This window comes from Rhamphochromis sp. 'chilingali' (genome assembly GCF_963969265.1).
Source record: "Rhamphochromis sp. 'chilingali' genome assembly, chromosome: 15".
NCBI lineage: Eukaryota > Metazoa > Chordata > Actinopteri > Cichliformes > Cichlidae > Rhamphochromis > Rhamphochromis sp. 'chilingali'.
The window spans coordinates 23,633,977-23,653,711 of NC_137942.1; the positions used below are offsets into that span (position 1 = coordinate 23,633,977).

The following is a 19,735-nucleotide window of genomic DNA, read 5'->3' on the forward strand; positions in this document are numbered from 1 at the left end:
CTCAGTTTTTGTATTTATGTGTGGATGAGGAAAACTGAGAAAAAGGTGTGCGCCATTTTTGACGTCACACTGTGCGCCACGTTATTTTCGGTGAAATGAATTTCTACAATACTGTTAATTGTACTCTCTGCAGTGTTTAAATGCTTACATATATACACACACAGTTACTGTCCCTCCACACACAGGACTCGGTTCTGCTTCTATGCCCCATCTTTGTTTACTATTTCCCGCCGAGGCTTCTAGACTTCTGATTGGCCAACATTTCTATCGCCAACTGTTGCTTTGGCATGTTCCTAGCAGCGTTTCCCTTCATTTTTGGGTTTACGTGTGGACGGGATTACTTTTTAAAACGGAAAATCTCGTTTTCAAAAATACCCGTCAACATTATTACGAGATTCTAAAATTGAAACTCTGCAGTTTGTATTTTCCATCGCAGAGCCACGTGAGCTTCGACACGCATGCGTACATGTTCTGAGTCATTGGAACAGCTGCTGCTCTCTCGACAGCGAATGTTACTGTGAACGAAAAGCTCTTCAAGTGGGAAAATTATTAACAGTAACTGTGGCTAAATGCTGTTGTGTTTGTGCTCTCTTCTCTACTGAGGTTTTATTTGACCAGTCTGACCTATGACTCCTTTGACTGGAGAGAGGTACTTGATTATCTGGAACCTTTCTGTACTGCTGTAGGAATCACGTGCCTCCTCACGAGGACAGCACATGATGATCAAAACTGGAGAAAAGACAGGCTGACAGGCTGACTAATGACTAATAAACAGCAGGCTGTTTTTTATCAGCTTAGCAATGCAAGTCACTGTGACTTTTACCCAAACATCCTTTCCATCAACAGAAGAGCCAATACTGCAAATATGTGTATTTATAATAAAACATGTATTTACATAAAAACGTATTTGCATTTGTAACTGTTGATAAATATCTTAAAAGTAAAGAACTGTATTATCAAGAGTCAAAAAGCTCCACATAAAAAGCTTATAAGTAAACTCTGAAAATGAATGAAACCCTGCAGGAAATGGTTCAGAATTCATTCTGTAACTACAAGCACTTTTGTTTTGCCAGCTCTAAACTTTACGAGTTGCTTGTAGGAACTCTTCCTGTTTGTCATCATGTCTCTGTGTTCAATGTTCTCCTCCTCAGGCTCTGGGTCTGCCCATCACTGATGCTCAGATTGCAGAGATGGAGAGCCATGCAGAGGACATTGACTTTGCCGTGGCGGCTGAAGAAGAGCGAAAGCTGAGGCACGATGTCATGGCGCACGTCCACACCTTTGCACACTGCTGCCCCACAGCTGCTCCCATCATCCACCTCGGAGCTACGTCATGCTATGTGGGAGACAATACTGTAAGTATGACTATTGCATAAATAAACCCAGCAGTGATGAGTTTTGACTCTTTAAAGCTTCTCATGTTTGTCGTTTCTGTTCTTCAGGATCTCATTGCATTGCGTGATGGCTTCAACATCCTCTTGCCTAAGGTGAGACTCACCTGTTTGTCCAGAAATTCTATGAAAACAGTGCAAATTAATATCAAGCTTATTTTTTGTTTTTACAGTGAGTCCATTAAAAAAAAACTAACAGGACATTTTCATTGAATACATGAAAAATTATATTGAAAGATGACAGGACAGGCTATCCAACATATTGGTCACATTTATTACGCATCTTCACTGCTTCTGGGAGCTAAAGATCAAAGTTGGCTGTTTGTAGCCCACGATGTAAAATAAGTTTGACACCCTGATTTGATCATTAAAGGCTTGTTTTTCCTGCAGCTGGCCAGAGTCATCGACCGGCTGGCAAACTTTGCAGAGGAATATGCCAACCTCCCCACGCTCGGCTTTACACACTTCCAGTGAGTCCGACTGCAGCTGCAGTGTTTTCATAGGCCTTCATCAGACTGATGGAGCTGTCTAACTTTGATGTCAAACACACCCACTGTGCCCCTCTCCTCCTCTCTGTACAGGCCTGCCCAGTTGACCACAGTGGGGAAGCGAGCGTGTCTGTGGCTGCAGGATTTGGTGATGGATGTGAGGAACCTGGAGCGAGCCCGCGATGATCTTCGTTCCCGTGGAGTCAAGGGGACCACAGGCACCCAGGCCAGCTTCCTGCAGCTCTTTCAAGGGGACCATGACAAGGTATAAACAACCATAAGAACCATGTGGGTGATTTCTGAAGTCCCACAGCACCGTATTGTGATGACTTTTTAATGTCAGTTTTCCTTTTGTGCCACCAGGTGGTAGAGCTTGACAAGATGGTGACAGAGATGGCTGGCTTTAAGAGGTGAGTATCAAACTCCTGTCTCCAATGTTGACTGACATGTTTTTATAACATGGTCCAAGCAGGAACAGTTTGAAACACTGGCTATAACTAATTTGTTCCATTCTTATCCAGAGCCTACCTGGTGACTGGGCACGCTCGCTGGTTTGGGAGTTTCTGTGCACAAGGTGAGGAAATATCTCTATGTAGTGGTGGTTAAAGAAACCTGGGTCTTGAGCTTCAAAAAGCTGATCTAACAGAGTGTACACTTTATGCTGTTATCTGCTGTAGATCTGCACAGACATCCACCTGCTGGCCAACCTAAAAGAGATCGAGGAACCTTTTGAGAAGGAGCAGATTGGTACGTTCGCTCATTCAAAAGCACTTTTCGCCTGTTAAACTGTGCCTCAGCCTAAAGCTTTGCCCGCTCCTCTTCCAGGTTCCAGTGCTATGCCCTACAAGAGGAACCCCATGCATGCAGAACGCTGCTGTAGCTTGGCCCGACATCTGATTGCGTTGATGGCCGATCCCCTGCAGACTGCCTCAGTCCAGTGGCTGGAGAGGACACTGGATGACAGCGCCAACAGGTCAGCCAACACAGACACACTTACACTGCTGTGAATTTGGTATGATGCAGTTCTCCTCTGTGAAGTAGATATCACATCAGTGTGGAAGCGTACAATAAATAGTAGTGAACAATGATTCCCAATTACAGGGTTTGTACAGGTGCTTGAAATCCTTAAAAATGCTTGAATTTTAATATTGTCTTTTCAAGGTTTGAAAAGTGCTTGAACTTCAGATGTGGAGCTTAAACGTTCTTGAAACTGTATTTCACTCACCACAAATAACTCTGAATAGTTTTCTTATCAGATAGAGAAATTAAATGAGTTGCAAAGTGTAAAAGCAACATTTCTCCGCCCGGGCTGCCGTGCACCTCTGCATGTCAGTCCGTTTCTAATGTCTGACTCCGCCCCGCACAGTCAGGGATGAGTGCACTAACATGTTGGTGTTTTAATGATCGTTTGATGGAAAACGACAATGGCGGAGTTTGCGCTCTTGAGACACATGACAGGAGAGTCCTAGTAAATAATTTTCGAGAATGTATACATGACGCATGCTAATTTTTAAAACTATTATTATTTTGCTGGCTATCAAATTTTCTGGAGAAATAATTGAAATGCACTGAGTGTAATGCAGTATGGCAGCGCTATTACAGTAGGTAGTTATGGCACTATCAGCCACTGAGACAACAAACAAATATGTGTTAATATATGAATATTTCATACTTTAAGGCTGCCTGTTTATTAAAGCAGTGGTTCCCAGACTTTTTTTTGCTAGGCTCCCCTTTGTTTTACAAGAAAAATGTTCGTGCCCCTCCCCCGCACGCACTCATCCTCCAACCACACACACCCATATTTTGCTCCAGTGCACTTTATTTCACACCTCAAACATTTAGTAAACAGTTAAGCAAATACAAGTAATCTGCAATAAATTACAGGTAGTAAGGAAATAAACTACTAACTCTTTTGCGCTACGTGCACTCATACACGGGTATTTTTGAAAATGCAGCTGTTTTGTCCACAAGTAAACGGCGTTTGGAATCACCGAGAACGGAGATTTTTTTAAAACTCCTTTTTTGCGTTTAAGTGTGGACGAGGAATACAGAGTTCGTCACGCAATGTCAATGGTATGTGCCTTTTTTCACGTCACGCTGTGCGCCACGTTATTGTTTACATGAGATGAATAGCAGAATGGCAGATAGATTAACAGTATTTTGTCTCTGACTATCTTCAGGTTTTACAGGCTTACATATACACACACAGTTACTGTCGATCCATTTAGAAAGGCAGAGGCGTCACGGTGTGATTATTTTACGTGTAGCTGGTTTGTTTTTTTGTTTGTTTGTTTTTCCTGTGTAATAATATTACACAGTGTAATAATATTACACAGGAAATATTATTTTCTTGTGTAATAATATTCAACATTTCACAAGCGCATGGCACAACACAGAAGAGCCACCTCCACAGGACAAGACTCAGCAGTCCATCTGCAGCTTAAGGATAAAGGACACTCTTTCGAGGATGCCAATGTTCACATTTTGGACAGAGAGGACAGATGATTTGAAAGAGGAGTGAAAGAAGCCATCTATGTCCACTGTGAGCGACCATCTTTGAACAGAGGTGGTGGTTTACGACACCAACTCTCTGCCATCTATAATCCAGTTTTGAGTTCCCTTCCCAGACGCCTTAACGCCCACTCACATCCTGGGCCATCTGATCCCAGGAATTCGCATGATAAGGTGGGGCCAGGTTTCACCCGAACTCACCCGAAACCCTGGCTGATTGGGACCCACACCCAGTTTCACACCTTGGCTCAGGCGATTAGAGGATCATCAGGGGGTCCTTTTGTCCCTCTGTGGGGGGATACTCCCACTAGGTTTATATCTGGGACTCTCCACCATTTGACCTTAGAACTGAAGAAGCTTCTCGGATGAGAGGTGAAATGTCTTCAAGTAACTTAAAGAAGTCCAGACGCTTTTCTTTGCAAGCTCCTTTGACTACGATGACCTGGATGACTGAGAACCTTCACAGAAATATTCAACATTGCTATCAATACATTTTTCAAAAAATGGCTCTCTGTGCAAAATGGGTTTAAACACATAAACAGCTGTGGGATCCTGTTTGTCTGTGATTTGAACCGGGGGAACAAATTGTGGCAGGATCAGCCTGATATTATTTGTATCCCACACTAACTTTACTGTATAAAGAGATAACATCTCCAAAATATCAGGAGTAGTTAGTCATTACAACAAGTGTTTGTGAATTAAAAATCAAGAATGTGGGATACTGTTTGTCCGTGATTTGAACAGCCCAGCGCTGCTCCCGACAAAGGGAAAGCCAATTCTGCAGGGGAGACCTACCTTGGCACTTGTGCAGGTGAAGCCAAAGGGAAGATATGCTTCACCATATTTTCTAGTCTTTGGCTTAGAATGAAGCCAAAAGACTAGAATGAATATGTTTCCATTCCATAGCTGAATGGAAACATATTCAGCTATGCTTCATCTCCTGCTTTGTATTTCTGTAGGCGCCCCGTGCTAGCAGTGTCCTAGCGGTTTTTTTTTTTTGTTTGTTTGGTTCCCCCCCTTTTCATACCGCGCCCCACACTTTAGGATGGTCTGTATTAAAGGGAGATGAACAATTCATTATGTTCAAAGCGTCTCCCAGTCAGTGCTGTTCTCCATGACTGTCTTACTGTGCATGATGTTATTAGCACAAACACTTTAAAGATAATCATTTAGGACTTTAACAATAATACAGACAACAGTGTAGTTAAACAATTTACAGTTAGTTTTATTGGGAATTCACTTTAACCTGTTAGGCCTCCAGGGGTTTTCTGAGCTTTCTGCTTGAAAATTTAATGACTAAAATAAATGGAGTATTTCTCCACAGTTACAAACTGTGTATGCAATCTTGCTATCAAAATAAAGCTAACACTTGTGAGATGTCATCAGAGGTGTAAATATTACTGCAGATGATACTATGTTATAAGTTACTGTGACTCAAACATAGAAAAAAAATGATTTTTTTTTTATATCTCACACCTAATTAAAGTATTTTAAAGCATTTAACACCTTTGAAAATATGCTTTGGTTCACATTCAACTCCAGAAAATCATATATCAATATGGATATTACCTGTCCACAGATTCATGGTGAGGTAACTGCTCTTTTAACTGTTTGGTGTCTTCGCTTTGTTTGGTGGTTTTAGAAAATGGTCTGAAATTCGAGTTTCTGTGGACACTACTCATGTCAGCATTTATATTGTCTTATCCCTCCTCGTGTTAACCGATTAAACGCGATCTCCTCCCTTTTGCCCTCGTTTTTGGGGGCGTGAGTGCTTAACTAGTTAAAATAGGAGACAGATGTTTTTTTTTTTTTTGTGTAGCGTAGGACAAATGTCAATATCTGATGAGAAGACTTATTAATTTGGCCTTGCTGTGTATTATTGTGATGTTTGGTGCAGTTTTTTTGTTTGGTGGGGTTGTTGTTGTTGTTGTTGTTTTTTTTTTTTTTTCTTAAAGTGGAAATGAATATCTCTAACAAGTTGATTTGTTCACATTTGCACATCTTAATTTCTAAGAGAAATGTGTTTTTGTTTTTTTTGAGTTTGTACACTGTATGCATTTAAGACGACCATTTCCTTTTTCAGTATTTTTGTGTGGTGCATTTTTCTGTTTTTAACAAAAGGGGAACAAAAGACATTTAATTTGACCTAAGATGATTTATTTTAATTTTTACATGATCTTCCTAAGGTGATGTTAAGTGAAACATGCGTCATTGAATTTTATTTTGGTAATGTACTGGAAATGCTTGAAAATGGACCTAGAAAGTGCTTAAAAAATGCTTGAATTTGACCCTGAAAAATGCATATGAACCCTGCAATTAGGAGTGAGTAGCCCAAGTGGAGTGCCACAGTGACTGCCCACTTTTTTTTAAGTGGATTTCTCCTTCATTTTTCCCACTGACACTTCAGGAAATCCATGAGAGTTTGAGGCCTTGAACAAAGCCAAACAGCTATGAGCGGAATTGTGGCCATAAAGGGAAAATGGAAGAAAACCTAAAGGGGGGAAAAAAGAAAAGAAAGCAAGAGTAAAAGACGATGTACATAATTGCGTTAATGGTTAAAGAACTACACATCCTACAATGCATTGCACATTGTTACCCAGGATTCAGTGGTTGAGTAAAAAGCTGTTACTTGTGATTACTGATGGTTTCTTTCCTCTCTTCTCTGCCTTGCTCCTGTGCAGGAGGATCTCCCTGCCCGAGTCCTTCCTGACAGCAGACATCATCCTCAGCACACTGCAGAACATCACAGAGGGTCTTGTGGTCTACCCCAAAGTCATCAAGAGACACATCCGCCACGAGCTGCCCTTCATGGCCACAGAGAACATTATCATGGCGATAGTGAAGGCAGGAGGCAACAGACAGGTAGGAGAAAATGCCCTGTGAGGAATTCTCCTCTGAGTCAGAATGGACACAATAATAAAAGTTTTGAACATAACTGGATGAATGCATTTTTGCTTAATCAGGAGAGATGGTTTACTGGGCAGAAAATGCCAGTGGTAACCAGAAAAACAGATGACTGAAGTGAGCTCATCTTACTGACTAGTAACCAGTGTTTTGACCATTTAAATGAAGAAGCTGATTACCAATAACCAGACCTGACATGGAGACCTAACAACATGGCTGTTAAAGTCAGCTCCACCTTAATGTTTCTGCTTTTTCCTGTGTCTCCTTCAGGAGTGCCACGAGAAAATCCGTGTTCTCTCCCAAGAGGCAGCAGCTGTGGTCAAACTGGAAGGTGGAGACAATGACCTGCTGGCCAGAATCCAGCGAGACCCCTACTTTGCACCCATTCTAGGGCAGCTGGATGCTTTGCTGGACCCCAAGACCTTTATTGGGCGTGCTCCACAACAGGTACAGCATGAACAGCCTTATTTTTGTTCAGTCTGACAACAGATGAATGTTTTCATCTAAGCCACAGCTCCCCTATTACTGCAGCTGTGTCTGCTGCTGCCCCCCTTGATGATAGGTTTTTTTTCTTGTTCCTGCTCCTCTTCTTCAGGTGTCAAAGTTCCTGGCTGAAGAAGTACGCCCCCTACTGGAGCCATACAAGTCTAATATGAACGTCAAGGTTGACCTTGTGGTTTCAACAGTGACGGGCAAATGAAGCTATCTGAAGTATTGAAGGTTATATTGAAAAACTGTTCATTACTCAAAGCTTTTCACACACTGTTGTTTGGTGACATCTGGTGGCCAAAAATATGAAGAGCGGCTTGAATCTACAACTTATAATGAACTGATTCATTATGATTGGCCACTTTACAGCGCTGAATTGACAGCCTCTGTGTAACATGAGGCTGATATGGTGCTTTGAACATATATAATGCTTTTGGCTGGGTGAAAAAAAAATGCTATGCTAACCTTCATGAGGGCATCTGCAACTTGAACACGGAAGTCAAGAAGTGGCATATACTTCTTCTCCTGCTTCTGGGTGAGATGACGGCGATAGAGGAGCCAGCCATTGACCAATGATAGGTCAATCAAGTAGTACAAGATGCGCAGGTACCAACAACTTGGGCGGATGTCAATGTGATAGAGAGCTGCAAACATGTCTGCTAAGTCTACTCCTCCCATATTGTGGTTGTACACCTTGACAATGTGGGGTCTGTCCACTTCCACATATTCCTTCTTCTCTTTCGACCACCTTCTGCATCTCTCAACAGGTTCAGGGCCAATGAAGGATGATGCCAGTAAAACTGCCTTGTTATCATACCACTTCACGATGGACTTCCCACTTGTCTTTTCATATTTCACTTCATACGCACCACGCACATCCTTTGAGAGTTCCTTGTCACTTTTGAGGGTACATCCACGGAGACGGTTACGATTGATGGTAGAAGCTGTTAGAATTCCCATTTTCTTCAGTTCCACAACGAGTTCAGGGGAAGTGAACCAGTTGTCAAAGAAGCACTTGTAGTTTAGACCTTTTGGAACTTCTGACACGAGACGAAGCACAACTTCTCCGGCAACACCAAGTCCACGCTCATTGGTCACAGTCCCTTTTCCAGTGTATACTTCAAAGTCATAGACTAGTCCAGTGACACCTGCACAAGTAAAGACCTTGATTCCCCATTTTTGCGGCTTTTTCTTGATATACTGTTTCATTCCAATCTTTCCTTTGAAGGGGATCATCAGCTCATCAATGGAGTGGTTCTCTTCTCTTCAGTTCTGGGCCATTCTTCATAGCTGCATACAGGTTAGATTGGTGAGAAATATGTTCAAACACGGATTTGTCCATGAACTGATCACTTTGGACTTGGTATTTCGTCTGGTGGAGGTGAGAATGCAGGTCCTCGGAATGAAGAGTCTATGTCAGCTGCTGCGGGTTTCCTCTGCCTGGTTCCGCTCCTTGTTGACAGGAGCTGAGCCTTGCTGAGGTGCATTGTCATCTGGGACCTCAGTGTCACTGTCTGCATGTATGAATTTCAACATCAAGGTGGTTGGGATTAGCTTTTGCTATTGCTGCCAGTGGCTCATCATCATCAAGGCTGGAGTCAGACTCGTATGCTTCAGGAGTATCCTCAAAATCTGGATCAGCAATTTTATCATCTGAAATGGATTCTGTGTCAGATAAAGCCCCATCAGGAAGGCAAATCAACTCAATGGCTTCCCTCACTGAGTAAAATTTTCGTCTGCCTGCCATAACACACTGCAAATCCTGCAAATAGAGTATTCTGTAAGATAGTTTGCCAAAAAATGCCTTAACACATTGATCTGTAGTAATATATGTGCCATGGAATTAGGCTACATCAGTTTTCATTACTGCACAGTAAAATGAACATCATATTGTGCCATTGTTTTTGATCAAATCTGCCTCAGATTGTTTGTAACTTCACTCTAAATTATTTAATTTTCCAAAGGATATACCCTCAGTGACACCTCAAAGTAATATGTAAACATTGGTGATATGAAAATAACCCTAGTATGAACTGTTGCTCAAAATATAGGCAAACTATTAGATAAAGCATGTGGCATCCAGTGGTACCTATCTGGCCACACATTGCAAATCTGCTACGTTGAAATAAAGCTGCCCCAGGGGAAAAATCAAGAAGAGATAAAATCCACTAATTGGCATTTACTGTATCTATATACACTCATGATTCTTCTGATGCAGTTTTGGTTTCAAATTAATGGAGGTTGATAGTGATACTTACATGAAATTGACGCCAAGAAAATCAGTGTCAGTGAACCCAAGGAAGCAGACGTGTTGGAAGTGGGATAACACTGCCATCTGGTGAGCAAGTGGGAAACTTTTTGTTGCTAATGCACAACCAAGTCCTGCAGTGGTACTTCTGAGTAAAAAAATCTCATAAAATATGTATGTGGGGTAATCAGGTTGTTAGTTTTTAACTGTTGCAAATCAGCAACGTCTGCCTCGAGAGGGTTAATCTTTTTCTCTTCCACAGCATGTCTTCATCCTGTCTTCCTTCTCTCACCCCAACCGGTCGCAGAGGATGGCCGCCCCTCCCTGAGCCTGGTTCTGCTGCACGTTTCTTCCTGTTAAAAGGGAGTTTTTCCTTCCCACTGTCGCCAAAGTGCTTGCTCATAGGGGGGTCATATGATTGTTGGGTTTTTCTCTGTATGTATTATTGTAGGCTCTACCTTACATTATAAAGCACCTTGAGGTGACTGCTGTTGTGATTTGGCCGTATATAAATAAAATTGAATTGAATTGAAAATTGAATATAAATAGTTTTTCAAACAACAAACAACAAATTTTATTTTCCAAAATAACAACAACAGAAGGTAGTTGTTTCAAATTTTTCTTGAATATTATACGTATTAAAAAAAGCTCAAGACACTACAATAGGCCAGCAGGAAGAAATTCACACATTGAAGGAAGCTGTAGATCCACATATGATAAAGCTGAAATTTTTGTTGAAATAGTCCTGATTTATCTGTTTCTTTTGGGGACACTCGGCAGTTCCAGAGTTGCATTTTATTAAAATAATAATAAGAAAAAAAAATAAGGAACCCCGTGTATACCCTATACAACAATACACTGAAAATTTGACAAATAAAATAGATGAAATTGCATTTTTTGTGAGTTATTTAATATTAGATAAATGCAACTGATAAGCACAGATTTTTCATCATTCTTATATGCTTGGGTCAGCGGTAATGGTAGCAAAGCTGTCTTTGCCTGCAGGGGTGCGGAAAGGATTTTCCAGGGTGCGGAGCTGGGTCTCCAATTTAGTGAGCCTGACCTCCAGAGCTGCAAATATGCAATATGCCTTAAAAGTATCATTATTACCTAACGAGGCAGAGAAGTAGCGAAAGATCTGACACACTGAGCATTGAGGAAAATACAGGAGCAACAAGTGAAGGAGCCACTGGCTCAACTACAATCTATAATAAGCTAGAAAATTCAAAAGGACAAAGTGAATAAATAATGTGAATATAATTGCCAAGTGATTCAACGAGTTTGACTTTTTGCTGGCAATGTGGACCAAGCTCTCATAATGTGCCAGAATATCTTTCTGGAGCTGTGGCATCACCCTCAGATGCCACAGCATCTTGTGGCATCATTTCATGGACTCACCATAAACAGCTGTGAGAGTGCCACTAGGGATGCCACAGCTTGGTGCTGAGGGCACAAAGAAGAAGCAGAGCCGTTTCACATAGAAAAGTCTACGAGATCAAAGGCTGACTTCTTGGCACAAAATGCATTCAAATTACACGAAATAAGGTAGGTGTTACTTTCGCAGTCCACTAGGGGCCAGTAATGCAACTGTAAGTTTGTTCAACTGCTATAAAGAACCCCAGAGGAAGAAGAAAAAGAGCGGGGCGGGGGAAAGAAGCTGAAGACCCTGTCGCTACCCTGCAGTGTTCACTTTTCTAGCAACCATGGCCGGAGCCGAAGAGATTAATAAGTATCGCTCACCTCTGGTGTCCAGATACGCCAGCAAAGAAATGAGCTACAACTTCAGCGACAAAAAGAAGTTCACCACCTGGAGGAAGCTGTGGATTTTCCTCGCCAAAGCTGAAAAGGTTTGATATAGTCCGCGACCTTTACAGAGCCTTATCAAGTTTCCTGCTCTAAACATAGTTATAAGGAGGTCTTAAGAGTCGTGCGCATGCTACCCGGTGCTGACTGAGCAGACTGCTACCATACAGTAATCAGTGTCTTTGTCTGGAAGTCATAGGTCATATTTTAAATGAACATCTGTCAACATTATTATGAGATTCTATAATTGAAAATCTGCAGTTTGTATTTTCCCATCGCAGAGCCATCGTGAGCTTCGACACGCATGCGTACATGTTCTGAATTATTTGAACAGCTGCTGCTCTCTCGACAGCGAATGTTCCTGTGATGAACGAAAAGCTCTTCAAGTGGGAAAATTAGTAACAGTTACTCTGGCTAAATGCTGTTGTGTTTGTGGTGTCTTCTCTACTGAGGTTTTTTTTTTTTTTGACCTGTCTGACCTATGACCTATGATATTTGCAACTTTTCATATTTAAAACACAATGTTAAATCTAAATGTTAAATATTAAATCTAAATGTGTAGGCTAACATGCAAATTTATTGTATGGATCAACGGAAATACCAAAATAAAAGCTTTCCGAAAACCTCCGGTGCAAAAGTGTGCCGGTAGTGGTCAGACACGTTCTCACTCCCTAAGCCTAATATTTTACGCTAGGTGACAAATCGTCAACATTATATGCTTTCTGGTACCCAACACGTTCCTACATGACGGCATCGGAAAAAGGAGAGCACATGAGAACCGTTTGGACTCAATCTACACATGTTCGTTCATTTTCTGAAAATCGCTTTGGAAAACACTATTTTACATCATTTAACAGCTAGTTATGGTTAGGGATAAGTTTGGTTTAGGGCTGGAACACATAGCTGGAACGTCTATTACGACGGGACCGTCATTCCACTGGAATTCAGCCATAACCCGGTGGGAAAATTAGTAACAGTTAATCTGGCTAAATGCTGTTGTGTTTGTGCTCTCTTCTCTACTGAGGTTTTATTTGACCAGTCTGACCTATGACCCCTTTGACTGGAGCGAGGTACTCGATTATCTGGAACCAATCTGTAGTGCTGTAGGAATCACGTGACTACGGTGTCCCAACAGAATACAGTCCAGTCTAATCAGCATATTGAGCGCCTGTGCCTCCTCACGAGGACAGCACATGATGATCAAAACTGGAGAAAAGACATGCTGACAGACTGACTAATAAACAGCAGGCTGTTTGCTATCAGCTTAGCAATGCAAGTCACAGTGTGACTTTTACCCAAACGTCCTTTTCATCAACAGAAGAGCCAATGCTGCAAATATGTGTATTTATAATAAAACTTGTATTTATATAAAAACATATATTTCCATTTGTAACTGTTAATAAATGAATATCTTAAAAGTAAAAAACTGTATTATCAAGAGTCAAAAAGCTCCACCTCCATTCCTGTTTGTCATCATGTCTCTGTGTTCAATGTTCTCCTCCTCAGGCTCTGGGTCTGCCCATCACTGATGCTCAGATTGCAGAGATGGAGAGCCATGCAGAGGACATTGACTTTGCCATGGCAGCTGAAGAAGAGCGAAAGCTGAGGCACGATGTCATGGCGCACGTCCACACCTTTGCACACTGCTGCCCCACAGCTGCTCCCATCATCCACCTCGGAGCTACGTCATGCTATGTGGGAGACAATACTGTAAGTAGGACTATTGCATAAATAAACCCAGCAGTGATGAGTTTTGACTCTTTAAAGCTTCTCATGTTTGTCGTTTCTCTTCTTCAGGATCTCATTGCATTGCGTGATGGCTTCAACATCCTCTTGCCTAAGGTGAGACTCACCTGTTTGTCCAGAAATTCTATGAAAACAGTGCAAATGAATATATTAATATCAAACAAGCTTGTCAGCTAGTTTTTTGTTTTTACAGTGAGTCCATTTAAAAAAAACTAACAGGACATTTTCATTGAATTCATGAAAAAATATATTTAAAGATGACAGGACAGGCTATCCAACATGTTGGTTACATTTATTACGCATCTTCACTGCTTCTGGGAGCTAAAGATCAAAGCTGGCTGTTTGTAGCCCACGATGTAAAATAAGTTTGACACCCTGATTTGATCATTAAAGGCTTGTTTTTCCTGCAGCTGGCCAGAGTCATCGACCGGCTGGCAAACTTTGCAGAGGAATACGCCGACCTCCCCACGCTCGGCTTTACACACTTCCAGTGAGTCCGACTGCAGCTGCAGTGTTTTCATAGGCCTTCATCAGACTGATGGAGCGGTCTAACTTTGATGTCAAACACACCCACTGTGCCCCTCTCCTCCTCTCTGTACAGGCCTGCCCAGTTGACCACAGTGGGGAAGCGAGCGTGTCTGTGGCTGCAGGATTTGGTGATGGATGTGAGGAACCTGGAGCGAGCCCGCGATGATCTACGTTTCCGTGGAGTCAAGGGGACCACAGGCACCCAGGCCAGCTTCCTGCAGCTCTTTCAAGGGGACCATGACAAGGTATAAACAACCATAAGAACCACGTGGGTGCTTTCTGAAGTCCCACAGCACCGTATTGTGATGACTTTTTAATGTCAGTTTTCCTTTTGTACCACCAGGTGGTAGAGCTTGACAAGATGGTGACAGAGATGGCTGGCTTTAAGAAGTGAGTATCAAACTCCTGTCTCCAATGTTGACTGACATGTTTTTATAACATGGTCCAAGTAGGAACAGTTTGAAACACAGGCTATAACTCATTTGTTCCATTCTTATCCAGAGCCTACCTGGTGACTGGACAGACGTACAGTCGCAAAGTGGACATAGACTGCCTGTCCAGGCTCGCTAGTTTGGGAGCTTCTGTGCACAAGGTGAGGAAATGTCTACATTTAGTGGTGGTTAAAGAAACTTGGGTCTTGAGCTCAGGATTTTCAAAAAGCTGATGTAACTGAGTCTAAACTTTATACTGTCGTCTGCTATAGATCTGCACAGACATCCGCCTGCTGGCCAACCTAAAAGAGATCGAGGAACCTTTTGAGAAGGAGCAGATTGGTACGTTCGCTCATTCAAAAGCACTTTTTACCTGTTAAACTGTGCCTCAGCCTAAAGCTTTGCCTGCTCCTCTTCCAGGTTCCAGTGCTATGCCCTACAAGAGGAACCCCATGCGTGCAGAACGCTGCTGTAGCTTGGCCCGACATCTGATTGCGTTGATGGCCGACCCCCTGCAGACTGCCTCAGTCCAGTGGCTGGAGAGGACACTGGATGACAGCGCCAACAGGTCAGCCCACAAAGACACACTTACACTGCTGTGAATTTGGTATGATGCAGTTCTCCTCTGTGAAGTAGATATTACATCAGTGTGGAAGTATACAATAAATAGTAGTGAACAATGATTCCCAATTACAGGATTTGTACGGGTGCTTGAAATCCTTAAAAATGCTTGAATTTTAAAATTTTTCCAGGTCAAGTTATATAAGAATCAGTCCATTCACTGTCTGAACAGAGTTTCGTCATGTTACTTTTGCACTTTTTTGCATGTTCTGGCACATGTTGTTATTACATGGCTTGATTAAGGTACACATTAGGCTGATATCTGGGGCCAGAGCTGAAACTGTTCTTGGCCAGCAGTGTGTCTACAACTGGCCCGTGGCTGCACACCACCTATGGATGGCCCACACACCACAAAGAATGACTGCCTTTTTGGTGGCCCAGCTCAGGTTTGCCAGAGGTAATCCACACATGGGCCAGCACAGGACCACCAGTGTGTATGCAACTGGCCTTGTGCTGGCCCATGTGTGGGCCACCTCTGGCAAACCAGGTCTGGTCCACCAAAGGGCCGTCATTCTTTGTGGTATTCGGGCCATGTGTAAGTACATTGTGTGGGCCTGATCCGGGCCATACCAATTTTGCTATGTGGGATTATGTTCAAAGCCTGTTCCAGTCAGTGCTGTTCTCCATGACTGTCTTACTGTGCATGATGTTATTAGCACAAACACTTTAAAGATAATCATTTAGGACTTTAACAATAATACAGACAACAATGTAGTTAAACAACTTACAGTTAGTTTTATTGAGAATTAACTTTAACCTGTTAGGCCTCCAGGGGTTTTCTGAGCTTTTTTTTTTGTTTGTTTCTTCAAGTGGAGATGAATATCTTTACAAGTTGATTTGTTCACATTTGCACATCTTAATTATTAAGAGAAATGTTTTTTTTTTTTTTGTTTTTTTTTTGAGTTTGTACACTATATGCATATAACACAACCATTTCCTTTCTCAGTATTTTTATGCAGTGTGTTTTTCTCTATTTTAAAGGGGGGAAAAAAAGGACATTTAAGTTGACCTAAGACAGATCTTCCCAAAGTGTGGGGCCCGCAGAGCCATTGCAGGGGGGGCGCGGTATGAAAAGCAAAAAAAAAACCAAAAAAAAAACCCAACACTTGGACACTGCTAGCAGGGGGCGCCCACACTAACGCAAAGCAGGAGATGAAGCATCGCTGAATATGTTTTCCCACGCTGGGCTCTCCAAATCACAGACAAACAGTATCCCACAGCTGTTTATGTGTTTAAACCCATTTTGCACAGAGAGGCTTTTTTGAAAAATGTATTGATAGCAATGTTGAATATTATTACACAGGAAAAAAACAAACCAGCGACACGTAAAATAATCACACCGTGACGCCTCTGCCTTTCTAAATGGATCGACAGTAACTGTGTGTGTATATGTAAGCCTGTAAAACCTGAAGATAGTCAGAGACAAAATACTGTTAATCTATCTGCCATTCTGCTATTCATCTCATGTAAACAATAACGTGGCGCACAGCGTGACGTGAAAAAAGGCACATACCATTGACATTGCGTGACGAACTCTGTATTCCTCGTCCACACTTAAACGCAAAAAAGGAGTTTTAAAAAAATCTCTGTTCTCGGTGATTCCAAACGCCGTTTACTTGTGGACAAAACAGCTGCGTTTTCAAAAATACCCGTGTATGAGTGCACGTAGCGCAAAAGAGTTAGTAGTTTATTTCCTTACTACCTGTAATTTATTGCAGATTACTTGTATTTGCTTAATTGTTTACTAAATATTTGAGGTGTGAAAGAAAAACGCAATGGAGCAAAATAAGGGTGTGTGTGGTTGGAGGATGTGTTTATGCGTGTGCACGAGAAGGGGGGGGGGGGGGGGTCGCGAACATTTTTCTTGTCAAACAAAGGGGACCTAGCAAAAAAAGTTTGGGAACCACTGACCTAAGATGATTTGTTTTAATTTTTACATGGTCTTACTAAGGTGATGCTAAGTGAAACATGCATTATTTTATTTAATTTTTTTTGGTAATCTACTGGAAAAGCTTGAAAATGGACCTTGAAAGTGCTTGAATTGGACCCTGAAAAATGCATATGAACCCTGCACTTAGGAGTGGGTGTCCCAAGTGGAGGGCCACAGTGACTGTCCACTTTTTTTAAGGAGACTGTTTTTAAAAGTGGATTTCTCCTTCATTTTTTCCACTGACTCTTCAGGAAATCCATGAGAGTTTGAGGCCTTGAACAAAGCCAAACAGCTAAGAGAGGAATTGTGGCCATGAAGGGAAAATGGAAGAAAACCTAAAGGGGGGAAAAAGAAAAGAAAGCAAGAGTAAAAGACGATGTACATAATTGCGTTAATGGTTAAAGAACTACACATCCTACAATGCATTGCACATTGTTACCCAGGATTCAGTGGTTGAGTAAAAAGCTGTTACTTGTGATTACTGATGGTTTCTTTCCTCTCTTCTCTGCCTTGCTCCTGTGCAGGAGGATCTCCCTGCCCGAGTCCTTCCTGACAGCAGACATCATCCTCAGCACACTGCAGAACATCACAGAGGGTCTTGTGGTCTACCCCAAAGTCATTGAGAGACACATCCACCACGAGCTGCCCTTCATGGCCACAGAGAACATTATTATGGCGATAGTGAAGGCAGGAGGCAACAGACAGGTAGGAGAAAATGCCCTGTGAGGAATTCTCCTCTGTGAGTCAGAATGGACACAATAACAATTTGAACATAACTGGATGAATGCATTTTTGCTTGATCAGGAGAGATGGTTTACTGGGCAGAAAATGCCAGCGGTAACCAGAAAAACAGATGACTGAAGTGAGCTCATCTTACTGACTAGTAACCAGTGTTTTGACCATTTAAATGAAGAAGCTGATTACCAATAACCAGACCTGACATGGAGACCTAACAACATGGCTGTTAAAGTCAGCTCCACCTTAATGTTTCTGTTTTTTCCTGTGTCTCCTTCAGGAGTGCCACGAGAAAATCCGTGTTCTCTCCCAAGAGGCAGCAGCTGTGGTTAAACAGGAAGGTGGAGACAATGACCTGCTGGCCAGAATCCAACGAGACCCCTACTTTGCACCCATTCTAGGGCAGCTGGAGGCTTTGCTGGACCCCAAGACCTTTATTGGGCGTGCTCCACAGCAGGTACAGCATGAACAGCCTTATTTTTGTTCAGTCTGACAACAGATGAATGTTTTCAGCCAAGCTGCAGCTCCCCTATTACTGCAGCTGTGTCTGTTGACCCCCTTGATGATAGTTTGTTTTCTTGTTCCTGCTCCTCTTCTTCAGGTGAAAACGTTCCTGGCTGAAGAAGTACGCCCCCTACTGGAGCCGTATAAGGCCAATATGGACGTCAAGGTTGAGCTTGTGCTTTAAAACATCAGTGATGTCTTGAGCTGGTTTTATGGTCGAGCAGAGTTTGCTGTCCACTCCACTCTAGGGACTGACCGTCTGTCTGCCTGGAGCGAGCTCTGTTGTCAGATGGAGGCAGCGCACAAAGTGTGTGGTACAACCAGCGTGTGGGCCGCTCTTGCTTGTACTGTTGTTGGTCAACCAGCCGCGGTGGAGAGTGAAGTTATAACAGATGAGATGAAGCGAGACCGATTTAAAAACAATAAAATGGGGGGGGGGGGCGGCTATCCATAACATGAAATTTCAAGTTGTGTATTTCAAACTAATTTCAAGCTAAAATTTAGTCATGGCTCTGCCAATCAGGAAGGTCTGTTGAAGGTATGTTGTGCTTTTCTATTTTTTTTATTTTTTTTTGGTTACCGGGAAGAAGAAGGTGGAAAGCATCAGCTGCACAATACTCCAGCTGCTGGTCATTAATGAGTTAACCACTGTGTATTTTCACACTGGATTTACAACTGATGAAATCTTGTGTTGCTAAAAGAATCACATGACATTATCAGCACAACAGTAATTTGTTCTTGTTGACTATACATTGATAGGCAACTGGTGCTATTGCAACCTGCCTGGTTGTTTCATTTGTCATTGACGCAGTATTATTGTTTGCTTGAAATAAATAAAACATAAATGCTAAAACTGTTTGGGGTGAATTTATTAAAGCTATGCCCTCTTTATAGATGGGAAGCAAACGTTCTGAGTGCATGATGGGGTTTAACAACATTCGTCATCAGCTGTATCCTTTTGTGTCCAAATCTATCATAACACTGACTCGAAGTCCTTTAAACAGATGAAGTCAAGTTGCTTTATCTCACACTCCACTACATAATTTGCCAGTAATCCATTTTTTGTGTCTATTATGCATTTTTTGACTTGTTCATCACCATAATAATGTTCTCTGTGGCCATGAAGGGCAGCTCGTGGCGGATGTGTCTCTCGGTGACTTTGGGGTAGACCACAAGACCCTCTGTGATGTTCTGCAGTGTGGTGAGGATGATGTCTGCTGTCAGAAAGGACTTGGGCAGGGAGATCCTCCTGCACAGGAGCAAGGCAGAGAAGAGAGGAAAGAAACCATCAGTAACGACAAGTAACAGCTTTTTACTCAACCACTGAATCCTGGGTAACATTGGGCGACCTTGGCTCAGGAATCGCATCTGTAACCGGAAGGTCGCCGGTTCGATCCCTGGGCTCT

The 19,735-nt window shown here is 42.3% G+C and overlaps 2 protein-coding genes across 2 annotated transcripts; both read left to right on the plus strand.

Annotated features, from left to right (window-relative positions):
* Positions 1–896: 896 nt before the first annotated feature.
* Positions 897–7,994, plus strand: LOC308411788 (adenylosuccinate lyase-like; the record flags this gene model as incomplete). Its single annotated transcript, XM_080905815.1, has 11 exons — positions 897–1,355; positions 1,443–1,487; positions 1,782–1,861; positions 1,973–2,144; positions 2,243–2,289; positions 2,401–2,410; positions 2,557–2,626; positions 2,705–2,852; positions 7,072–7,252; positions 7,565–7,741; positions 7,890–7,994. Exons 1-11 carry the CDS (start codon positions 1,191–1,193, stop codon positions 7,992–7,994), a joined length of 1,200 nt encoding a protein of 399 aa, XP_080761941.1. The 5' UTR covers positions 897–1,190.
* A 3,698-nt stretch (positions 7,995–11,692) lies between these two features.
* LOC308410869 (adenylosuccinate lyase-like) lies at positions 11,693–19,182 on the plus strand. Its single transcript, XM_080904524.1, has 12 exons — positions 11,693–11,878; positions 13,341–13,544; positions 13,632–13,676; positions 13,991–14,070; positions 14,182–14,353; positions 14,452–14,498; positions 14,610–14,700; positions 14,812–14,881; positions 14,960–15,107; positions 17,615–17,795; positions 18,106–18,282; positions 18,427–19,182. The coding sequence occupies exons 1-12, from the start codon at positions 11,735–11,737 to the stop codon at positions 18,511–18,513; spliced, it is 1,446 nt and encodes a 481-aa protein (XP_080760650.1). The 5' UTR covers positions 11,693–11,734; the 3' UTR covers positions 18,514–19,182.
* The last annotated feature ends 553 nt before the right edge of the window (positions 19,183–19,735 follow it).

What these genes read in the sequence shown, in the direction of transcription:
- LOC308410869 (XM_080904524.1), top strand. Translation starts at nt 11,735, where the DNA reads ATGGCCGGAGCCGAAGAGATTAATAAGTATCGCTCACCTCTGGTGTCC. An exon ending in TCCTCGCCAAAGCTGAAAAG is followed by an intron (nt 11,879 to 13,340) that starts GTTTGATATAGT and finishes TCTCCTCCTCAG; the next exon opens with GCTCTGGGTCTGCCCATCAC. An exon ending in CTGGATGACAGCGCCAACAG is followed by an intron (nt 15,108 to 17,614) that starts GTCAGCCCACAA and finishes GCTCCTGTGCAG; the next exon opens with GAGGATCTCCCTGCCCGAGT.